At 36.8% G+C, this 25840-nt stretch overlaps 1 protein-coding gene across 3 annotated transcripts; it reads left to right on the top strand.

The window, feature by feature from the left end:
• Positions 1 to 11936: 11936 nt before the first annotated feature.
• On the top strand, positions 11937 to 25840 carry LOC148842991 (serine/threonine-protein kinase PBL34-like). Of its 3 annotated transcripts, none has more exons than XM_088958090.1 (7): positions 11937 to 12192; positions 12308 to 12468; positions 14012 to 14331; positions 14430 to 14565; positions 16847 to 16980; positions 17228 to 17351; positions 25012 to 25840. In XM_088958090.1, exons 2-7 carry the CDS (start codon positions 12348 to 12350, stop codon positions 25464 to 25466), a joined length of 1290 nt encoding a protein of 429 aa, XP_088814216.1. In that variant the 5' UTR covers positions 11937 to 12192; positions 12308 to 12347; the 3' UTR covers positions 25467 to 25840. The 3 variants fall into 3 exon arrangements, with proteins under 3 accessions (XP_088814216.1, XP_088814218.1, XP_088814217.1); XM_088958092.1 differs by having other exon boundaries at positions 11994 to 12192; positions 12314 to 12468; XM_088958091.1 differs by lacking the exon at positions 11937 to 12192 and having other exon boundaries at positions 12213 to 12468.

Below are 25840 nucleotides of genomic sequence, written 5' to 3'. Positions count from 1 at the left end.
CTTCAGAAATTTGAATTGCAACCCCCTTATAGATTACTAGTAGCACCTTATAAATCGCATGGTCAGGAATCAGTCCACCCCTAGAGTGGAGCTCTAGATTTCTAGGGGTGGACTGACCGATAAGAGCCCCCAAAAAAATGAAGTTATAAACATATCTTATTTGTAGGGGTAGCACCTTATAAATCGCATTGAGCAGATAGGCCCAATGTAGATTTCTGATTTCCACTATAGAGTTATAAACATTTAAAATGTCAAAAAACTCCATTCTCTACACACCAATGCCCACCCATGAATTGGCACCAATTCCAAGTTGACATCCACCCCAACTCTACTTTGAGCCTAAAAATTCTGACCATGCGCTGAACCATCATTCTCCCAAAAATAGTGTTGTATCAAATTAATCGCCCACATTAATCTGTTTGGTTTAGACATGAATAAAAATGAGAATTGGAATCCATAGGAATGAAATTCCATTCTCAAGAAAAGCGGAGAAAATGACAATTCCCTCAGAATATTGTTCGACTAAGAATAAAAATGGGATTTCAATTCTACCCAACTAAATAATTGAAATCGTAGTAGTCCCTTCCCGATTCTATTTTCAGATTCTTATTCCCACGAACCAAACAGGGCAAAAAACTTTTTGTTAAATTTCATGATTGTTAGCGGATTCCATATAGACGCAAGGCTTAGATGATGATGATAATAGCAACTCTTAGCTAATGTTGTCAAACTCAGATTGAACGGGATGTTTAGTCTTTTAAGCTTTGTTGGGTCCTTTTTTATAGTTCACATTATGGGAAGCGTGAACCCACCGATACACATTGAACATGTCACCAGTTATGACTTAATAGGCAAGCTAACGGGAACTAACGGAGTTATTCCGGTAATAGCTGTTTCATTGGTTGGTCAGGAACCCTGTTAACAAGATAACTCCGTTAGTTCCCGTTAGCTTGCCTGTTTACTAGTGACGTGTTCAATGTGTATTGGTGAGTTCATGCTTCCCGTGAACCAACGTGTTCACAGAATGTGAATTCCCCTTTTTATGTATTTCACATGTTGAATTGTCTAGGGGTGTCTATGGTTTGGTAAACCGAACCATGGGCCTTTTTTATAAATCGAATAGATGGTACCGGTTTTCTCATTTTGCCAAATCAAAACTGAACCGGTACCACCGGTCCACTGGTTTCGGTTTTTGACCGATTCGATTTGTCAGTTTTTTATATTTATAATATATATTATATAAATATAATATAATATTATATTATAAATAATAAATGAATATATAATATATTATAAATATTTAAATAATATATAATGTATTTATAGATAGATCATTATAAATATAATATAAGTATATATTTATATATAATGAATATATATTGATATAAAATGCATAGAAAATATGTGACACACACATATATATATATATATTGGTTAATTCGGTTAACCGTTAATTTTTTTATAAGTTAAAACCAATCCTTTGGTTTTTTAAAAATTCTGAACCGAAACCGAACCGATCGATTCAATTTTTCAAATTTTCATGAACACCCCTAAAATTGTCTAACAGTTTGTTAAACTAATAAAATTATGACTCAGTGAGCTTTTCAGTTTTCCATCTGGTCTGATTTAGCAATGTGTAGCAGAAGAACTGGCCGGGTTTAATATAGTATAGGTTGTCCTAACTCCACCCACCCATTATCATCTCAAATTCTTTTGTTCATGGCAACATAGAAGCCCTAGCCGATTGAAACGTATACCATATACATCTGGATTGAACGGCATGTGCATCACGTGAGTGATAAGAACTTGTAAGGGGCTAAAGATGAAAGGGCAAAATATAAAGTTACTTAAATTTAAATTAAGGTAAGTATCTTTATTATAATACCTGTGATATTAAGAGTTTTTAAGGCTAATCCTTGTGCAAAAGAACCACTAAAAAAAGGCGTTCTCAATAGACAATAAATGAAAAAAAAAAAGGTTATTTGAAATGTTTATTTCCCTTTTTAGCCATAACAAATGTCGGTAATTACAGGATTTGGACCACCAATGAATGGGTCCCATCAAGAAGTCAAGGTCTAGGGTTAGACTCTACCAAAGGTCCTAATAACAAAGGTTTAAAATATTGCAAAGTATTAATCTGTATGTTACAATGTGTGTCAATTTTTTTACTCAATCAAATGTTGATTATATTGTTTTAGGCAAAAATTAAAGCATCAGTATTAGGTATCATATCGGACCACCTGGATATGAATATGGATACGGATACGCTTTAAAAACACATAGATATAGATGAAAAAATATGGAGATGTTTGAGTACATTAGGAAATGCATATAAATTTCATAAATATATTAATAACATTACATTTAAGGTAAAAATAGTCAAAATTAATGTACAAATGCATATGAAATGTATATTCTGATGGTATTTTTGAATAAATATATTACAATTAATATAGTAGGATGCATGGAAATCCTACAATTTTTACCGATAATGCATCAATCTAGAATCCTAAAACATATTATATAAATTTTCACAAATGAATACATGTACAAAGCTATTATTTATTTTCAATTGAAGTTCATGTAACAAAACACATGCAACTATTATATGTAATTATTATATCAATTTCTTTTTATATTTTTATATTTTTACTTTTTAAGATAACTAAATAATCAACTAAAAATTAATTCACAAATGTTTGGTAAACAATATTTTTATTTATGTAACAATAAAAATGCTATTATAAAATGTAATTAAAATATCAATTAATAATTTATAAAAATATATAATCTTAAATTAAACTCTCACAAAGATACTAAAATTTCTAAGATACATATCATATGCAAATTCATAATTTTTAATTACTAAACTTATTATATTATTATTTTTTATAATTTTATGAAATAAATTGTCATTTTTGTAAATAATAAATATATTTTTATTTAATGCAAATTAAAATATTAATTAATAATTTATAAAAATTTTAAGATACATTTCACATTCAAATTTATAAATTTTAAGTACTAAAATTATTATTCTATTATTAATATTTTTATTTGTATAATTTTTTTGAGATTAAAAGCCTCTTTTTGATATATGAATGCAGATTTGAAAAATTATTTACTCTATTAGTTTATAAAATATTATTTAATCTTTATTTGGAATTATTAAAGATAAATATAAGTTATTTGTTAGGATTAGGTAGGCATTAAATAAAGAAATATGTTATTTCACTTTATAAGCAAAGCTAATGGTTGTTTTTGTGGAATACGGACGTGTTCAACTCTGCTTACATGCGCACGGTTACCTGGTCTCGAACCTTTTCAGCTGCAGTTTTCTAAATTAGACGCGCGAAAGTTTGGAAACGCGAATCACCCGTGTACGTATCGCTTTGATACTGATGTTTCAAGGGATACGTACCTATTTGTAGTGTTTCCCGTATCTCTTATGACCTATACCTACCGATTCTCATTAGCAAAGCTAATGTTTATCCCAATTATCATTCTTATTCTTGTCTAAATTAAATAAATTATGGAAATATACCATTCCGATTTTAAAAAATTTCGATTTCCAATTCTAACTGCAAACCAAACAGAGCCTAATTCTTTACACATCGACCTGAAAATTAAAATGTAAATAATTATGTCCGGCCTTCCGATAACAGCATGAAGTGAATGGACCGGATATTTTTTCCTATACCAATTGTTATGAGCTCCTTAATGGTTGAATGGCATATTGGATATTATTTTATCCATTAAAAGATGAAAAAGATAAGCCAGTTCAGCCATGTCAGCCACCATCAAACTGTTTTTTAGAAAGTTTTAAAAACGGTTCATAATTGAAATTATGATTAGAATCTATCAATGCCAAAACCGGAGGAACTCATATCTCCTACAAATAAAAAGTCGCACATACAATATTACATAGAGAACATCAGCCATGCATATATATTAAATTCATAGTAAGATGTTCTAATATTGTATGGTTGGATGGCCATACTTGTGGGATGTACATGGATTTTGGTTGCAGGATATCCCATGGCAAATTGGAGGGCTAGAAAACAAAATCTTCACAGTAAATGGGTTGAAAATATGCTTGAAAATTAAAAAAAAAAAAAAAAAATCCACCCCGACTCCATATTGTAGAGCCTAGCTCTCTCTCTCTCTCTCTACTTTCAATTATATTTTAAGTTGTTCTGATTCAGTTGAAGCTTTTGGAATGAATAGATGGAGTAGTTGTATTTGATTTGGCCTACTTTATTTGACTGTTGTTTTTGACTATGTGCAGACATTTGGAAAAAATTAATGGCCAAGTCACCATCCATGAGATTGACGTCCAAGAAGGCGTATCTCTCTTTAGGTTGGGCTAAGTGATGGACACTGTTACAATGAAAGCTACATCCCTTTAATGAGCGTGACAGGGCCCAACTGGTTTCACACTGATACCAACTAATTGGATGGAAAGCAGCACGTGCTCTTCAGGTGTTGCCTGCCACCGTAAAATATAGGGCATGTTTGTCAAATAAGGGAAAAAACTTCGCCTGTTTTGGAAGGGTAAAATAATATTTACCACCATTTGAAAATGATAAGAAATGTTACACACAAGCTTTCAAATAGGAATTGGGGTTGTTCCTCACAATTCACAAAGCGCTCTTCATACCGAACTTCTCCCATGAATAATAAATACAAATATTAAAAATATTCTCAATATGCGGTCAGGACATACTTTGAGATAGATATGAGGCACGAGAGGAGCAGATTTGGACTCTTCAAAGTTCAAATCAAGGTTTATAAAACTGTCCTGGAGAATGAATCGGTCAGGAGCATGGTTCCCGGATAGAATGATTCAACCATTTGAATTGAATAATTGGCCGTTCTGACAAAAAATTAAAAATAAATAAAAAGTGGTTAAAACTATTGTGCAGGTTAACGGTTCTACTGTGCGGGTTAACTGTTTGTTGATCAAATCAATGATTTTTTTGCAAATATCCAGTTTTAGAAAAAAACAGAACCAATCACTTGACCGTTTTCTAATTCTTCCAGTCCGAGCGTCCGGTACGGTATGATTTTGAAAAGCATGCTTCAAATAGCCCATACTGTTTTCTCCAAATAGCCAAAGTTTTCCCATAAAATAAGTGCCTCCATGTATTTTCAATCCAAAATGTCTAAATGCCCCTTATAAAACATGGAAAACCCTAGAGCATGTTGTGTGGGTTCATACAAAAACAACTGTCTAGAATACCTTCAACTCTCTTTGTTTTTGGTATGAAAACAGAAACAATAGAATTTTGCTTAACTGGCAATTGTTTTTTGTTTTCAGAAAACAAAATCAACCATATTGTTGAACACCCCCTAATTGTCTGAATTTGAGTTGAAATTTGATCTCATTCAGGTTTATTCAAAAAACAATAGAATTTTGCTGAACTGGCAATTGTTTTTTATTTTCAAAAAACAAAATCAACCATATTGTTGAACACCCCCTAATTGTCTGAATTTGAGTTGAAATTTGATCTCATTCAGGTTTATTCAAAAAACAATAGAATTTTGCTGAATTGGCAATTGTTTTTTGTTTTCAAAAAACAAAATCAACCATATTGTTGAACACCCCCTAATTGTCTGAATTTGAGTTGAAATTTGATCTCATTCAGGTTTATCCAAATTCGATTCGATTATAATTGGAACAAATATATATGGATCTACCCTTATTTGGTTTGATGTAATCCGATTCAATTTGATTTAAATCTATATTTTCATATATACTTAGAATTTATATTATATTTATTAGTAAAGTTGATTTGAATGTTGTGTTTTTTATTAAAATTTCATAGGTTTATGTTTCACATAAGTAAATTTCAATTAATTATGTTCATAAAATATATTATTAAAGTCATTTTTAGTTCCTTTTATTAACGCTATATAATATTTTGATCTTTTTTAATTTAATTTATTCATACTATTCAATTCTGATTGCAGTCTGAAGTTGATTCAAGTCCAATATAAATTTGATGGATAAGATCCAATTGGAGTTCAAATATAAATGAAACAAACTCGGATCTACCTAAATTTGATCCAGTTTGATCCAACCAAAGGTTTAATTTTCATAAGGGTAATTCTCAATTTATTTTATTCATGAAATATGATATTTAAATTCATTTTTCATTCATTTTGCTAATAATATATAATATTTTGATTACAATATTTATTTTTAGTTTATTTCGTTCCTGAAATATAATATTAATTTTATTTTTATTTGATTTATTTATACTATCAATATGTGATTGCAATTTAAATTCAATTCGAATCCAATATTAATCCGGTGGATAAGATCTGATTCAGATTTATAAAAAACAAATTAAATTTAAATCTACATATACCCAATTTGATTTGTTCTGTTTACAATTTTGGGATTCAGAATCTCAAAGTAATTCAACCTTCCAATCATGGCTTAAAGTATTGAAACTCATGATACATAAAATTACATATCGTGACTTTCCAAAGTGTAATACTCTATTTTTATTTATTTATTTGTTAAGTCCAATATCTCATAGATAAATATATTACAAGGGGTTCTAACATTTACACATTTAAAAATCCCCAACTCCTAGTTAGTGTTTGGCATGGACTTGTTACCTCAAAACTGTTTTCTGAGAAAACAGTGCTGTATGAATGAGGGTCTGTTGCACCATTTTCTGAGACAACAATTCCTTTTTCTTTTTTGTTTTGGCATTGATACTGCCACATAGGATGTTTTCTGGGGAAATGAGATTGGTTTTGTTTGATACCAGTGCTCTATAACCATTTTCAGTATTGGTCTATATTATCCAATGCTTCTTCACATGATACCACATTGGTGCCACATCATAATACTGTTGGCCACAACGGTTATGAGAAAACACCAGATTCAATGTTTTCTCAAACCATGCCTTCCCGATTTCTTAGGCATGATCATTTTTTCTCTATTTTCTGGAAAAACAGAACCAAACAGCACCCCTTGAACAACATTTTTTTTTCTGATACGGTGCCAACATGGCACTGTTTTCTGGGGCACTGGCATCAATGCCAAACACCACCCTAATAAATAGCATTCTGTTGGATTCAAAAACCGATCATATATATATATAAACCGATCATATATATCATATGATATATATTGATATATTGTAATATTTTGAACATTACTTTATACATCGGATGAGATTATAATGATGAAATGTGGATAGGGGAGAGAGAAATCCACACCCTATATGAATAAACAAAAAGTTGAGGAATCCAGCTCTTAAAGACAAAAGATATTTTCCTAAGAATAGTGTGTTTCAAGAAGAGGGAATTGAAGAATTGTATATTATAAGATGGTCTTCTCTCACTCTCAATTGCCATGTTTTATGATGATGGCATCCATATTATACCACTCCTCATCATGAAAGGGCAGACCTAAGTGATGATGCTGCAGTCATGTCACTTTTTTATTTTTTCTCCAGGCAAATTTGGAGTTCGAATTTTTTATTTACACCCAACTCGCAGGACGTTGTAGCCGCAGAATGAGAACATCTCCTGCATTTGCTCAGAATACGGGAGATGTTTTCCGTTTGATGCTCTTCAAGGTGAGATGTTATTAATGCATGGCTAGAGTGTAAGATGGGTGTAAGGATCATTTTGTGATGAGGAAATTTGGATTAACAAATTTAGTATATATTTGGCATCGATGTTGCAGTTTGTTAAAAAAGAGTGCTGCTGATGTATGGATTGAAAGTATCGTTTTATTTTCTGAGGAGGAAATTTGGATTCACAAATTTAGTATATGTATGGCATCGATGCTGCAAATACAGCATCATTTTCCCAGAAAACAATGTTGCCTGATGTGTGGGTTGGTGTCTTTGTTGTTGTTTTTTTTTTTTGTTTGGAAACATTATTGCCGGGTAGGATGTTTCCTGGAGCAACAACAACGTTTTCTGTTTGGTACTAATGCTCTAAGAAACGTTTTCAGCTGCCTATTATCCAGTGCCATGTTATGTCCCTGTCACTGCCACCTCATGTCCCTGTTCGTAGCAATGAATTGTAGCTCCAGGAAATGCCAAATTTGGCATAGCTCCAAACCACACTTTTTCGATTCCCAAGGTTTGGCTTGGAGCACCGTTTTTTATGGAAAAATGGTTCCAAACGAACAGGTGTTTTTTGGAGCACTGTTTTTACTGACGTGACACTCACCATTTTATGGAGCAACAACAACGATGCCAAATATACGTTTAAGTTGCTGGATGTGATAAAAGGGCATCCATTAATTTTAGTGTCCTGGCTATTTGGGGTCTTGAGAGGGGGTTAGATTGGGCATGGTTTAATCTTTGGTGCATAGCCACCCTCATACTCGAACCCACGTTTTCACACTTGCCAACATAAGATTTTACCAAAGATGGAAGATTTCCCCATCCCAACCGGGTATTCGACCTCCCTGACCCAATGGGTTAGGGATTGGGAATGAAATCCCCATCCTGTCCTAACTCTGATTATATATTAAATATTTTTCATATTATATATATATATATATATATATATATATCAAAATATATTTAAAATATTATTTATATTTTAAAATTTTCTTTTATTTCAAGTAAAATTATTATTTTTTAAATATTATTAATTAACAAATTTTGGGGATTCCGGTCTCCGCAAGGAATCCATCTCCATTGGAGATCAGGGGTGGAGGATAACTTTTATCCCCAGCAAGGATGGAGGATGGGGTTGAGGACAGGGAATGTGGTCCTCATCCCGAACCCTCCCCATTGCCATTCCTATATTTTACTATTGCATGACATGTATAGTAATTGTATTTGTGTAAAGAAAAGCTCTAATAACTTACCACCGTGGCATTTGTAGGTAAACAGGCATGAAAACTGGTTGTGTTGTTTTCTTTTTCCCATCGGTCTCCTTTTCCTATACTATTCCAAGTTCAAACTCCCTTAGTGCATTCGTTTTTCTGCTAATTATTTCACATTTTCCCTCCCAAAGATGCTAACCATGCATCCTTAGGGGTCTGAACAGCTAAAGCATGTACGCGTGTTCTTGGCATATATTGCTACTTGAAATCCTGTCCTACACGGCTTTATAGTTTGTGCAAATTGCATCAATATGTAGGATAGAATTTCCACGTGGCAATATCAACAACATGCTTTGGTAATCTTAGTCTTCTTTCTTTGTTTTAGAGCTTCAAGAATGAGACCCAGACTCAATATTCTTCTTTTGAAAGCCCGAAGACAAATTCATGGCATCAAATATTCACTACAGGAGTAAAAGTGTCTGGAGAAACAGATCAAGTACTTGAAAGAGAACAACCAAACTTCGGTAGGCAATGAGCTACGCGGTTTCCTGTACGAGGAGTGAAGGAGAGTACAGGATTCAAAAACATACTCAGCAGCTTCCTGCAAATCAAATTCAACATTAACCCTAAGTGCTTGGTTCAGATAGGAGTAAAAATGGAAATTAGAATCAGCTGGATTGGGATTTCATTCCTACAGAAAAGAGAGAGAATGACCATTCACTCAAACGGGAATAGAATTTCAATTCCGTCTAACCAAACAATTGGAATCAGAATCAATTTCAGACTCTATTCTACAAACCAAATAGACCCTAAAAGTCAGAATGCTCCATGGGTCAGAGTTTTTCCAATTACCCGGATGGTTAACCTGTTCAATTAGTGAAAGCTGCCATTTAAACAGAACCCCAAAAGGCCATCAGTTCCCAATTTTCATGCTCCGACCATCTTGTCGAATCCAAGGGCTATAACTTGTAACACTGATCCAAACTACAAACTCAAGCCCATCTGTTCGATCCGGGTTGAACCAAACCCATTTGCACCACAATTAATTTCCTCATAAGCAAGAGTGGAGGAAGACCCAAAGAAACTAAGCATATGATACGGAGGTCTGAGGTCTCTCCCCATAGGGCAAGTGCATTCTTAGAGGAGAGCAAATGACCAGGAGACAATCTTTTTAGAATCAAAGTGGGCCTCAGAGAAGAGAAAAGAAATCGTAAAATCAATCAACGATAGGATCCCATGAGATAAACAGTTCGAACCATGATGATGACACCCAACATGGAACCTTATTAAGCGAGTGGCTCAAGTTTTATTTTTTTATTTTTTTGGCGTTTATTAATCAAAGAGACTGGCATGCAAGCAAGTCCTCTGCGAGTTAAACATCCTGTGGGCATTTTAGCTTCAGAATCAAGCAACCTTTAGGGCATTAACATATATATACAACAGTCAAAGCCATCACATTACTTGGACTGATCAGAAAAAGTCATCAATCAGATGGCCATGATCACCCAAGACGACTGACGTATGTAACAAGGAGATCTACTGTGTGGAGCCCACCGGATGACTGGATTGCTTGTGGATGTGTGCCACCTGTTATGTTATTCTTCTCTTCCACTGTAGAATCACTATGGATTATAGGTGATGGGACCTGCTCCTTACAAATGGGCGCTTCACATACACATCCACCCTGTATTAGAAACATTTTCCGTAAATTATAATTAATAAATAGGGGAGATATTCCCAATTCATGATAAGATGTGCGTGTGAATGGTATGAGGAGCAGATCCGGTCTCGGGTTAGCCATTCTCTTTGTACTCCAATTATATGGCTGGTTTACTTTTTCCACCTGACATGTGGGTATCTCAGTTTGCACCATAAGTCCATATGATGACTGTGAGTGGGCACACTAGTACAGTCCCCTACCCTCCCTCTCTCCTCTCTCTGTCATATGTGTACATATATATTGTGGATAGTTAAACATATATATTTAAATTCTTCGTCACATCAGATTGGGATCCTGTAGGTGAGGCATTGAATCCCAGTAGAATGTGATGAGGGGCCAGGGATGGGGAGGGGGGAGGGACCCACATAACAAGTGGGGGCAATGGGTATCACCACTTTCCGACATAGCTTTGCAACACTGCTTAAAAATATAGGATCTTACATTACTTTTCTTCCTTTAAAGCATCATAGAATCCATTTGTTTTATGGTTGGTTGTTGAAATGACCTCTCACCAGGCAGTCCCCCACCCCACTCAGCCTCTCCTCTTTCCTCAACCCTTGAAGAGGAACCCATCTACAACTATCCCATAATAGATCTACATAGGAATATAAAGTCTTCCACGCTCTATATGTGTCTAGAGAGAGAGAGTTGATGGGATTGCACTCATATATGCTCTTGACTATCTTTTCATTAGTTTTGACCAAGATAATGAATGCTAGCAAAAAAAAAAAAAAATGTATTATATCCCACCTTCCAAGGCCCAAGGTCAGTTGTTCTTTCTAACCAAAATATGAAAAACTTAGGCAAATAACTGAAGCATGTAACCCTTAATCAGGAATACTTTTCATTAAAGAAAAGGATTAAGAACACTTTCTAGAACTAAAACCAACAAATCACAAAATGTTGGGGACTATTCAGTGGTGAGTATTTGACCCCTAAAATAGGTAAATTAAAGCCCATGATTAGAAACATACCTACTAATACAACCCCAAAGGCCAAAGAGAAAGACTAGAATTAATGCTTTTAATTGAAAGTATCTCCCATGAAGAATTCCTTCAGCCACAATCTAGTCAGAATTGCACCAGCCAAAAACCACCCAAGCCTCAGACTGTCTGGAGTCTAGACGCAATTGGATTCAGTTACTATCTGTAACCATCTCAATTACTATCTTAATTTAATTATGATCAAAGCCAAAAGGTTGAGCAGGTAAGAAATTCTTTAAATCTTAACCATTCAGTTAATCATATTGGGATTTGGGACCCGCACACATGGGCTATTGATTCTGGGTAAAGATGTGATGAGACATGTATTTTGTGATACTGCAATTGTATAGTTGTACTGAACAATTTTTCTAAACAAGGAACGATTGTGTTAATTATAGTAAATTAAAAATCATTACATATTACAATATTATTAACAATTTCAGGGAAAGAAAAGGTGACAGTAAAAAGAAAAGTGAAGGCACACACCTTCACTAGAGAAGGCAAAAATTGAGAGAGGAGAGAGAAAAAAAGAAAGTTGAAGGAGACGAGGCCACCCATCCCCCCTAGAAAAGATGGTGGGAAAAGTTCTTTTTGTACATACTGCGATGATGGTGATGATGATGATGATGCCTGCAATCTCCAACAAGAACAACGACAAATCCATTCCTCCACTCACGGTTCTCTCTCTTCTCGTCACTGCCTTTTCTTTGTCCTGCTTCACAAACCATGGACGATCTCTTGTTATTGTTCTTCTTCTTGTTGTTGTTCTCATATTTCTCTCCTTTGGAGTAGTTGCAGTGACGGCCCATGAAGAAACAGCAAGTGGATATACATGGAGAAGAATTGCGGGTGTTGGGCAGCATTCAAGCGAGGTGTTAAGGGAGTCTGCAAATCATCAGCTTCCAGAGACTCAGCTAACGCTCTCCCTCGGACCAGTCTTGTTTATGACGCAGGTATGGTGGGGTTTGATCCTCATATGAACCTTTTTACTTGAAATTCTGATCTGGGTTTCTGCAAATTCTGAATTCCTTTATTTGTTTGATTAATCTGAACTCTTACTGAGAGTTCAAGAGAGGCTTTAAGGAGCCCTCAAGACCTTTTCTTCCAGAGACCGCTAATGCTTTCCCAGAACTAGTCTCATCTCTCATTGAACTATCTGCGATTTTGACGCTCTATAAGAGGTTTTCACCTGAAATTCCAATATGGATCTCAGCTGAACCTGAGATTTGTGTTTACCTTTGACTCGTCCAGCTTAATCGAAATGCTGGAAGTGTATCTAGAAATGGGTTCCTTATCTGCGCTCCCCCCTGTTATCCAGAATCTGTGCACAACTCCCAAAAGAGAAGAAAAGGGAAGTCCCGTTTGTTGGGATGTTATTTTCTTCTTGTTTTATGGGAGCTTGAAGTTTAAGTTGAAATCGCTTGTTCTCTAATTTGTAGTTTTTAAGCCACCATAACCCTCGCTGTCTAGCCTTTTCTCTTTTTTTTTCAATACCAAATTGATTATTCACTTGCTTGAGAGAGAATGGAACGTCGACTGCCTCCCTCCACCATCCCATCAATGCATTCACAGGGAACGACATGGATTTGATGGTGATGGCTAGACCAGCCTGCAAAATCCTGTCTTCATGAGCTAGGCTTAAAACCAATTCACTAGTTGAAGAAGAGGATGTTGGGGTTTATAATTTGTTTTTCCTCGAGATGGTGATAAGGGTGGTTTGTTTGTACCAGTTCAGCTAGACAAGCATGAATCCTTGCTTCTCCCTCAGAAAGGTTAACTCTTTTTGAGGCTGATGTACGCATCTTTGTGACTTTGTCCAGATCCATCGCCTTTTATCACCAATGTCCTATGTTCTACATTTCTTGCAATAGATTTCTTTCTCGACTGACATGTCGGTGTCTTTTTGGAAGTATACTCCTATGTTCCCGTGCGAGCTTCAAATATTGAGCTGTTATGTCTCTTGCGGGTTTTAACACAATAGGCTCTCATTGTACGCTGTCTTGAAATAGTTACATTGAACAAAAAATAATAAAAAAAAAATCTCATTAATTTCCTGCCCATCAAAATGAGTTGTTTGATTCCTAGAATCCTGTGAATGCATTTTCTCCTTTTGTTCTTTCTATATACTAAATTTTATGCCAGTTGAAATGTCACCTGGGTTTCCTCTGAATGCTGCAACTGTTTAGTTCATGTTTCTTCCAAGGCTTGGAACCAAACCAACAATTTACTTTCATTGAAATCCTGTTTCAAAGGAAATAGTAATCCAGGGATGATAATCGCATTCTGCCACTTTTCATACAACTGTTAAGTATCAACTCTAGAATGAGTTTTTCTGTTTTTCTTCTCATTCTCTTTAAACCAAATTGACTTAGTTCTCTTGAATTCTGCAAACTTTGGGTTCTTTTGTTTCTGCAAACTAAAAGAACTTTTGCCATACAATTGGGAAAGAGTAGGAATCCAAGTAAAATGCCTCTAATTTAGATTCCATAAATGCAGCCACAGAGACCCGATACCTTAATGCCAGCAACCGGGAACTCTCTGTTCCCCATGAAGTTCAGCTCTCAAGTGAAAATCCTGGTCCACCACCATCAGAAAAGAAAGATTCTCGCCAGTTGCTTCAGTTTACTTTTCAGGAGCTTAAGGCTGCAACTGGAAACTTCAGACCTGATAGTATTCTTGGGGAAGGTGGGTTTGGATATGTATTCAAAGGTTGGATAGAAGAGAATGGGACAGCGCCTGCTAAGCCTGGCTCGGGCATCACAGTTGCAGTCAAAAGTCTGAAGCCTGATGGTCTTCAGGGCCACAGAGAATGGGTGGTTAGTAGATTGTTTGCTCTGGGTTAGTAGATTGATATTAGAAAGCTAAATCTAATAAGATGTTATTATAGTGAATAAAAATAATTTCCTGAATGCAGGCTGAGGTTGATTTCCTTGGACAACTCCACCATCCTAACCTTGTAAAACTTATCGGCTACTGCATTGAAGATGATCAACGGCTTCTTGTTTATGAATTTATGACCAGGGGAAGTCTTGAGAACCATCTCTTTAGAAGTGAGTAAATCATTTTCTATTTATCTTGCAGGAATTGCCCCTAGTTCTGTCAGTTTGTCCTATAGTGATACGTATATAAAATCCCAGAAGTTCTCTTTTTTGCTTTCATTGTTATTCTACATATTGTTTTGGAATCATATCCTGTTATGAGTACATTTGTTTAATGTTTTTGATTGTCTCCTGGTTGATATATGCATGATTAATATCATTTTTTTCAGTTTGACATTATTGTTAGTAGGAAATTTTGGCTATGGATTTATAAGGATGCAAGTATGTGGAAAAATAATTCTAACATCGAGGATGTTTGGTTCCGTTTACGTTTATTCAGTAAATGTTTATTGATGGTGCCACATAGGCACCATCTCAGCAATTTCTCTCTCTTGCTCTTTTGCATACATCGAAATGTAAAAAGTGAACTTTGGTTTATGTGCATACTAGCCATTTGTAGAAGTTATTTTTTGAAGCTTCTACAAACGGCCAGGCGTTTATTCACTGTTACGCTGAAGTGGCGCCTAGTTGTCATAAACGGCTGCAATTATTGCATTTCTCGGTTTTACCAGCAAATAAAGTACAAATGTTTATTCAATAAACATAAACGGAACCAAACACATACATTCTTATTGCTTATCAATTTGGAAACAGCCTCTCTGTATGTGCAGGGGTAAGGCTACGTACATCTGTCCCTCCCCAGACTCCACATTGGCAGGAGCTCGTGCACTGGGCCACCCTTTTTTATTGCTTATCAATATACATTCTCCTGTAGCCTTTTCAGTTTGACATAGATGTGCTATTGCTGGTCTTTCTTTTCTTTTGATTTTTCCTTCTTTTCCTTTTCCTTCTATTGTCAAATGCTGAAGATGGCTGTTTTTTGTTCATATTTTTTGCTTCTGAAGAAATTGTTGGAAGTTCTTCTCTTGAGAGGTTGAGGTAATTCATGCGAGTGACTTTAACTCAGATTATCCTAGAGTTTCAATCTCCTGTATCTTTACCATGCAATACTTGCCTTGGCCTCACTCCCAGATGACTATAGTAAATCTCTAGCAAGGTGCCAACTGGGTGAAGGTGGAGGTTCATCACCGAGACTATTGTAACCTTTTAAAACAGTCCAGAATATGGCTTAATCTTGTGTACAAGTAAATCTCTAGCAAGGTGCCACTGGCTAGTTGGTAAGGTCTCCAGCTGGTTGTAACAGAGACGTGGGATCAAATCCCGCCTGCACCAGGGTTGGGGGCTTATGGATTTGGGGGATGGGCAACCCCCCCTCTTGTGTAGCCCCTTGGAGCCTTAAAAAGAAGTAAACATAGATGATTTTCTAGGTATAGTAAGTAAAGGAAATTCCTGAAACCATGGACTACACAATATCTTGAGAATGTCCTAGTGGTTCAAGTCCTCTGTGCATGACTATTCTGCTTTTTTCTGCAAAGTTTCCTCTCTATCCTTGTATTGTGTGATAGCATAAGGATGTTCTAAAATCCTGGGACTTTTTATTTTGGAATGAATTAGTAACTTGTTTCTTTGTTTGAATGTTGTAATTTTTTATATGCACTACTTGTTTGGCATGAACCACACACTAGTCATTACGCTTGCCTTTTTTGTGGTTCAAGAATATATGTTTTTGCCTTTGTCCTCCCTTCAGTTCAAAGTCATTACCGATGAGGATGCTAGGGTTGCACCTGCTATAGATTGTAGCATCTCTTTTAAAATGTCTTTTGGTCAAGATCTGCCTTGTCCACTGCTTTCCTTTGTAAAAAATGGTTTTAAAATTCTTTCACAACAAATACAGTTCCAACTTAAAACCAATAGCGTGTATTCACAATCAACAGTCTTTTTGATAAAGGTTCACGTAGAACTTAGTGGGCTTTATGATAATAAGCTCAATGATTATGTTGGCATTTCATTGCTTGCTTGCTCAACTGTTTTTCTCAGTGAAAAGTTTGAATTAATATTGTTGAATCTTAATAGATGATAAATGAAATACAAACTTAATTTTTTAACAGAACATGGTTATCAATTTGAATTTATTTTTTGACAAATTTGTTAGGAAATAAATGGTGGTCCTGATTCCTGATTGTTGCAGATGTGGGTGGTGCTTTTGTCACATATGCTTAAAAGCCCCCCATTCGGAATTTACAGAATTTTATGGTCCAGTGTTGTTGAATGCTTGGTCTCTTCTAGTCCATGACATTTCCTGTGCTTCTTGGGATGCAATATTTTGTTCCTCCGACTGTATGCGTTCTAATTTTCTAGAAATAGCATGCTGACATCCTTGCAATTCTTGAAGGGACCCTACCTCTTCCATGGTCTAGCAGAATTAAAATTGCCCTTGGTGCAGCTAAAGGGTTGGCTTTTCTCCATGGAGGACCTAAGCCTGTAATTTATAGGGATTTCAAGACATCCAACATTTTGCTTGATTCGGTATGTGATCTCTAATAAGCAGGTTTAGTTATGTTGATTTTTCTTTCTTGTTTATAGTTTGGAAGAAAATGATATAAAAAGAATGAGAGCATGCTATTGATCTGTCAACCATCAGACTGGGATCCATCTATTTACCCCAACATGTATATAGTTAGAATCCTTCAAATTCCAATGTAATGGTTAACATCTTTAGAGCACCTGCTCTCAAACATTCTCAATCATGTCTGATTTGGAATTCTTTCTATAGGAGTATAATGCAAAGCTTTCAGATTTTGGCCTTGCAAAAGCTGGTCCCCAGGGGGACAAGACGCATGTTTCTACAAGGGTTGTTGGTACATATGGTTATGCTGCTCCAGAATATGTGATGACAGGTAAGTAATCATAATTGATAATTTTATATTCCTAATGGCTTGGGTGAAATATATCCTGCTATGTATCATGGACTAAAAGGTTGGTTCCTTCCACTGGGAATTGGAATATTTCTGGAAATCTTGAATATAGAAGATAACAAAAATGCTTCTCAAACTTGTAGCACCAAAGAATTGGATGCCTTGTAATATCCTGGGACAGACATTCTGACTTTTGACGCTTGAAAAGCAAATATGACAAGGATCCCTAGGCTTACATGAACCATAAAATAGTCTGGGCATCATATTCAGAGGATTTGGGCCACCATTAAAGTGGAGTTTAAAGTGGAGTCTATTTTGACAAAGAATCATCTTAAAAACACGATTGAAATTTTGTATCTTTATACACAGTGGAGAAAAGTTCTGCTACAATTTTTTGGTGGTATTTTCCATTGCTTAACCCAAACCTATAACTCCTGAGATAAGGAGAGCTTTAGGTTATGGACAAGTATTGGTAAAAAAGATAAGCTGTTGCCTTTTTCTAAAGAAATTAGAATGTTACTGTCATTTTAATATTTCAATGAAGTGTGGGAGGGCTAGTTTAAGAAGTTGAAGCCATTCTAGGGGAGATAATCGTTACATAGAAACAATCATAACAGTGTTAAAGCAGTAGTGATGGTGTTTTCAAGTTTTCATTATAGTGAAAGTGTGAAACAATGTTGTGTGTGGGTCTTAAAATAAAGGTCTGAATAAGCTCTTTCTAGCTTCAAGTTAGAAAAATATTTTTTCAGCTTATTTTAAAGAATTAAGTCCATGAGGACTTATTTAGTGCAATGCCAAACACTGCCCTAATAAAGGTCGGAAGATAATACATAATTATGATTTGCTTTTTTTTTTGTGTAGCCATTCTTTTAGGCTGATCCACCCTGTTTTCTTGGTGCTGAGATGGTATGATACCAGAATAGAGAGAAGAGAAGGAGAAAAGAGGAGAGAGAAAAGAGAGGAGAGAGAGAGACAGAATCGGGAGAGACAAAAGTCAACTGGCGGCGCCAGTTTAATTGGTATTTATACTAGGGCGACCATATAGAAAAAAGAAAGGATAAAAATACAAAGGTGCCCTTGCGGCACTAAACTTAAAATAAACTAAGTTATTTCAACACTCCCCCTTAAGTTGGGACGTGGATGTCAATCATGCCCAACTTGTCACATAAATCATCATGCCGCGAGTGATGTAAGCCTTTTGTAAATATATCTGCCAATTGCTCTTTGGAACTCACATATGGGGTGCACACTTCTCCATTGACAATTTTCTCTCTAATGAAGTGTTTGTCAACCTCTATATGCTTAGTTCTATCATGAAGAACTGGGTTGGTTGCAATATTGATGGCAACCTTGTTATCACAATACAAGGACATAGGGTCATCAGTAGGAAAACCCAGTTCATTCAATAGATTCTTTATCCACATGCCTTCAGCCACCCCATGGGACATTGCTCTATATTCAGCTTCAGCACTAGACTTAGCCACCACATTTTGTTTCTTGCCTCTCCTTGTGACTAGGTTTCCTCCCACAAAGGAACAATACCCACTAGTAGACTTTCTGCCATCAATTGATCCAGCCCAACCAACATTTGTATAGACTTATCTTCAAATGACCATTCTTTTGGTATAACAAACCAGCTCCAGGAAACCTCTTTAGGTATCTGAGTATTCTTTCTGCTGCCTCTAAGTGTGTGGTCTTAGGAGTGTGCATGAACTAACTAAGAACACCAACTGCATAAGCAATGCCTGGCCTGATCATGGATAAATACAGGAGCCTTCCCACAAGTCTCTGGAATTGTTTTACATCTTTGACAACTTCACCACAACAGTCACCCAGTCTGTGACTTGGATCAATGGGAGAGTCGGTTGGCTTAACCCCTAGTTTTCCTGTACCCCATAATAGATCTATGATGTATTTCCTCTGAGAAATCAAGATCCCCTTTTGAGAACGTGCTATTTCAATTCCAAGGAAATTTCAAAGGGGACCTAGATCCTTCACCTCAAATTTAGTGGCTAAGAAATCTTTTAGTCTTTGAATTTCAACCTTCCAGTCACCTGTGATCACTATATCATCAACATACACTATCAAGGCTGCAATCTTTCCTTCTCCTCTTTTCACAAATAGAGTATGGTCAGTCTAACATTGTTTGTAACCAACCTGCTGTATAGCCAGATGAAACTTGCTGAACCAGGCTCTCGGAGATTGCTTCAGACAATACAAAGACTTCTTTAGTCTGCACACTTTCTACTCTTTTCCTTGGGCACTAAAGCCAGGAGGTTGGACCATGTACCCCTCTTCCTCAATTCCATTCAGGAAGGCGTTTTTAATGTCTAGCTGATGAAGATCCCAATCAAGATTTTTCGTAAGGGAGAAAAGGACTCTAATGGAGTTCATCTTGGCTACTGGGGCAAAAGTCTCTGCATAATCTACACCATATACCTGGGTAAACCCTTTTGCCACCAACCTAGCCTTGTACCTTTCTATCGTGCCATTAGCCTTGTGCTTTACTGTGAACACCCACTTGCACCCTATCAGTTCTTTACCTTCAGGAAGATCCACTAATTCCCATGTACCATTTTTGTGTAGGGCATTTATTTCTTCTTTCATTGCCTCTGTCCATTCAGGTACCAAGAGAGTTTTTGCCACATTTTTTGGGATAGGGACACTATCAATGGAAGAAATGAATGCACGAAAGGAGGGTGAGATGTTCTCATAGGTAACAAAATGGGTAATAGGATACTTGGTGGTACAAGACCTAACTTCCTTTTTGCATTGGGAATGTCAAGGTCATCACCAAAAGGAATATCTATGGCAAGAGGATCAGGAACATCAATAGGAATGATAGTACCTGGTTGGATATGATCTGTCCCTGGTGAATCTGATGGTGTTGGCAGTACAGTTTCAAGTTGCTCCATAGCACTTGAGTTTAGATGGCTCTTGCGACGATGAAAAACACGGAATGGAGGAGAATCAAGTAAAGAAGGGAGGACCTGAACCTGAACTGGTTTCTCCTCCTCTTGAGGAGAAATCGGGAAAAAAATGGTCACTTTCAAAGAAAGACACATCCATAGAGACATAGTACTTCTTGGAAACATGATCAAAACATTGATAACCCTTTTGGGAAGAAGGATAACCCAAGAAGACACAAGGAGTGGTACAATGATCAAGTTTTCTACGAGTAGGAGAAAGTTCCTGGACGAAACAACGACAACCAAAAACATAGATAGGAATAGAGAAGAAGGGGGCCTTGGGAAAAAGGAGCTAATGTGGGGCCTTGTACCCTAACAAGCGGGATGGCATACGGTTGATGAGATAGGTTGTACACAACACAACATCTGACCAGAAACGTTTAGGGACATTCATGTGTATAAGTAACCTGAGAGCAACTTCAAGAAGATGGCGATTCTTTCTTTCAGCCACACCATTTTGCTGGGGGGGTTCTAGTGCAAGAGCTATGGTGTATGGATCCACACGAAGCAAAAAACTCTATGAGATCACTATGGAAATATTCTTTGGCATTGTCTGATTGGAAAATTTGGATTTCCGTTTGAAACTGAGTGAATATCAAGCGTTGGAAATCTTTAATGATTTTTGGTACCTCATCTCTGGACCGCATAGGGTACACCCATGTATATTGGGAGTAATCATCAATAAGTGTAATGAAATATTTATAGCCAGACTCGGATGTTAAAGTAACAGGGCCCCAAACATCAGAATACACAATATGGAAAGGAAAATCAGATGTATTATTTCTTGAAGTAAAGTGATTTCTACAATGTTTGCTCAACTGACAAGTTTGACATGTGAAATTTGACACTGACATTGATTTAAATAAATATGGTAACAAAATTTTCAATGACTCAAAAGATAAATGACCCAAATGACTGTGCCATAAACTCTTAGACTCAATAGTCGCAAGACAGGCTTTATTCTCTAGCATGTAAAGACCATCTACTATACGACATCTACCAATCATCTTCACCGAGGCCAAATCCTGTATCACACAAGAGGAAGGAAAAAATGTTACTGAGCAGTTCATCGAATTTGTTATACTACTAACAGAGAACAAATTTATGGGTAGTTTAAGAATATGTAGAACATCAGAGAGGGTGAGTCCAAGTGGAAGGGAGATGGTTCCTTGACTAGCTATGGTGGAGAAAGAACCATCAGCAAGTCTCACTTTGTCCCGTCCAAATAATAGATGATAAGATTGAAAACGATTGGACTTACCCGTCATATGGTTTGAGGCTCTAGAATCTATTTTCCAAGGGGAGTCTATGGGATGAGAGGACACATGGAAAGCTATGGCAGAGTTACTGTTACTTGATGTAGATGCAAAGGAAGTCGAGGGTGGAGAGGTAGAATCCATCTGGCGGATTGCCCTCCGTACAATTCCAGATGGTCATTGAAAGAATTAATGATATCTTCCCTTGGATCAGTCCCGAAAGGACTCATAGTAGTGGTAGATGATTGAGGCTCTTGAGAGGCTAAATTTGCTGCGTTAAACTTTCTCTGACCTTGTTGTCCTGGCTTTTTATTCTGATCCGGCTTTTTACTCATTTCCTGAGCCCACCTTGGCTTCCTATGAAGCTCCCAACATGTCTCCCGAGTATGCCTAGTCTTCTGACAATGTGTACACCATAGCTTATCTTTGTCATCAACTTTTTTCTGGGAGTCACTATTCTTGAAGGAATTTCCACTACCCGTAGCAACACCCCCTTTAGCTGCTAAAGCAACATACTCCCCCTCAGGATTATTCATCACATTCCGTTTGCTCTCTTCTGATTGTACTAGAGAATATACTTCTTGTACGGATGGGAGGTCTTTACCCCCCAATATCTGAACCCTGATAGATTCATATATAGGATTCATCCCTAGGAGAAAGGCAAACACTCTTTGCTGTGAAATCAGACTTGTATGCTTTGGCATCTGCATCACACCTCTAGTCTATATTCTGATAGTGGTCGAGTTCCTTCCAAACAGAAGTCAGGTCTGAATAGTAGGCGGAGAGACTCCTCTCCCCCTGTTTACAAGTTGAGGAGGCAGCCTGCAACTGATATATTTTAGCATAATGCCGTTGTTTGGAGTATGTAGACTGTGCCTGCTCCCATATATCTCATGAGCTGTTTCTGCCCACATGAAGGTCTTTCTCACTTGTGGCAGCATAGACAATAACAGCCATAACATCACCATGCTGTTTTCCTGGTCCCACCTATCATGTTCCACACCACTCGACTAGGGTTCTCTAATTCTGCCATTGATATACCCCGCTTTTCCCCTTGCAGTTATGTAGAGCTTGATTCCCCTTAAGCATTCTAGGTAATTGAGGCCATCAAAGGGAATCACAGGCATGGGAAAACTCATGTCAAAACCTCCGCTCATCCCACTCTGACTAGAAGTAACACCAGACATACCAGAATCTTCAGAAGACCTAAGCTGAATCTGATCAGTCACAATCTAGCTAGAGAACAAGTTTTTCAATTCAGTTCAGACTCACAGTACAGTCAAAAAACAGGTTGTCATCTCAGTTCAGTCACTTCTGGACACGAGAAACTTGTTCTCACACAGAGATCAAAGCTGGTCACACACCATTACTGTTCTCAGAATTTTTTTCTTTACTGAACCATTTGACTGATCACACACCATTTCAGATGTGTAGGGTATATCAAAGAAACAGATCTGACCATTCCCTCTAGCAATAAATCAACTTTCTCACAGTAACTTAAGTTCAATGCAAATAGAAGGAAATAAACTGCTGCCACAGCAGTTACAGATATGCAGTCTTGAAGAAAGCACACCTTTCAGGGCATAGGAAGGATCACTTGATCCACATACATTGAGAGAAGAAACTCTCTCACCAGTCACAGGTCATTAGACCCACATAACCCACTGATCTGGGTACAAAAGGATCAGTTCGATCCACAGAACTGATGAAGAAAAAAAAAAAAAAACTCACAGTATTCGAAACTGATTCACAGCATTCAATTTTTCTCTCCCCTGATAATTTCTGGGCTCACAACCAAGAGGAAAGAGCTGTCTTGCAGTGAGCTTCCTCACACGTCCACCAGAGATCTTGTTCTTTGGTTCAATCAGCAATAGACAAAAAAGGAAAGAGGAGATTGGATCTGCCGCCCTGGTCCTAAGATTGGATCTGCTGCTCTGATACCATGTTTTCTTGGTGCTGAGATGGTATGATTCCAGAACAGAGAGAAGAGAAGAAGGAGAAGAGAGAAGAGAGAAAAGAGAGGAGAGAGACAGAATTGGGAGAGACAAAAGTCAACTGGCGGCGCCAGTTTAATTGGTATTTATACTAGGGCGACCATACAGAAAAAAGAAAGGATAAAAATACAAAGGTGCCCTTAGGGCACTAAACTTAAAATAAACTAAGTTATTTCAACACACCCAATATTGGGTCTTTCTCTTCTATTGCAACTACAGGTTCTTTAACTCCATGTTATATAGAGATCAGGTTCCTTGCTGAACTGGTCTCATGTATGAGATTACCTGCATCAGCAGTAAGATTTTTTGTCATCTCACCTTTGTATCAATATTGAAATAGTTTCTTAGTTTTTAAGAGAACTTTGATTTTCACTATTAGAATTCATACAATAAATAAATGGGTGTAGTTGTCTGTTCAAGATGATTTGACAGTTAATCTCTCAAGTGGGATTGGTCCAGTAAGAAATCGCAATCCCTTCTGATCAAGCAACAAATGGAAACTTATTTGGGACCCAGACTTTCTGTGCATCCTTTATCACCAGACCTTTTTTTTTTTTTTTTTTTTTGCTTATATAAAACCTATCTCATTTCCACAAATTATTAGTGAGAGTTTTTTTTTTTTTTTTTTTCCTGGAGAAACTGGCTTCATTTTCTTGTGTTAATAGTAGATGTACCCATGATTTGTTTTCTGGCATGTGTGTTTCAACCTAAGGAAGATTTCACTGAATTCTTTTCAATCTTGTCTTGTACAAGAATTAATCATGTGATCATAAAATACCAATTGATGGACTATCTATTTCCCTTGGTCGTGATTTAATTAGATGTTGAAAATACGATATTGTATTAGCGTGGTCTATTCAGTACACAAAGGCAAAGGTTTGGACTTTACCAATCATGAGGCCCTGGTCTTTTTTCAGAAACCATACAATGATTCTTTTATCCATAAAAAATCATTGTTAAAATGGACAAAATTGTCTCAACACATCTTGTTAACTCTTCCTCCTGGTGGGAAAGCTACTTATCCACCTAGTAGAAGGGTATCACTTACCCAGTCAACGGGAAAGCAGTCAATGGGTTACCCAGTCAACGGAAAGCAGTCAATGGGAACCACAATCCCATTGACCGACTGCCCCCTCCCCCATTTAGGGTCCAAAAAATGAATGGGGCCTCAAAGGCTAATGAGCATTTGAACCAGTCATTTTATATACTACAGGCAATATTTGTATCATTTACTTGTGAAAGGTAGGTTTCAAATAGTTGAATTTGATGAGTAGTTCAGAATTTTCCAAGAACCTAATACACCAAGTAAGATTATTCTTGCTATTTTTATTATTTTTCCTCCAATCCTTTTGACTTTCTTTTCTTCGCAGAAATCTTTGGAATCAAGATGAAGTGATAATGCTTCTGGTTCTATTTTCTGCAGGACACTTGACATCTAAAAGTGATGTTTACAGCTTTGGTGTTGTGTTACTTGAGATTTTAACGGGTAGAAGATCAATGGACAAGAACCGACCCAGTGGGGAGCAAAATCTTGTTGCCTGGGCCCGACCACATTTGGCAGACAAGCGAAAGCTTTACCAGCTAGTGGATCCTCGGTTGGAACTTAACTACTCCATTAAAGGGGTGCAGAAGGTTGCTCAGTTAGCTTACTACTGCCTCAGCAGGGACCCTAAAACTCGCCCATCCATGGATGAAGTTGTAAAGGGTCTGACCCCATTGCAGGATCTCAAAGACTTTGCAATCTTAACATATCATTCCCGTTCATCTCAGCAAGCTCGACGAAAGAAAAAACCTGATGGGCCCCGGCAGCTCACCTACACCCAATCTAGAAGCATCAGGGACTCTCCATTGAATACGGCTACACCAGATTGTAGATAGTCTAAGTTGGGTGTATTTTTTATTTACATGGATGGTGCATCTCTCCATTTATTGCCTTTGATTGGCTTAATTTCTACCTGAACCATGTGCTGAGGGTGCAGTTTTTCTTTCTGAGGAAATGGAGGCGTGGAGGCATTATGCCAAGCTAAGGTGTTTGAACGTGGATATTTGGGTGTCTGAGATCTGCAGTGCAGGTTGGAGAGCAAGGAATATAATACATTAAAGTTGAGGAAGGTACATTACTTCCCTTATTTGTATGAACCCTCTACACTGGATTGTAGATCTAACCATTGAATTAAAATCGTTTCCTGTATTCCTGTCAGTGTTGTAATTGAGATATACCAATGGAAGTAGATGCAAAATTTTTCAATTTC

The sequence above is a fragment of the Nelumbo lutea genome, chromosome 8, assembly GCF_056320005.1.
Source record: "Nelumbo lutea isolate HS-2025 chromosome 8, American lotus-T2T, whole genome shotgun sequence".
In the NCBI taxonomy this organism is placed as follows: Eukaryota; Viridiplantae; Streptophyta; class Magnoliopsida; order Proteales; family Nelumbonaceae; genus Nelumbo; species Nelumbo lutea.
The sequence above is the reverse complement of the archived record's forward strand: the minus strand, read 5'-3'. Positions and strand labels throughout refer to the sequence as shown.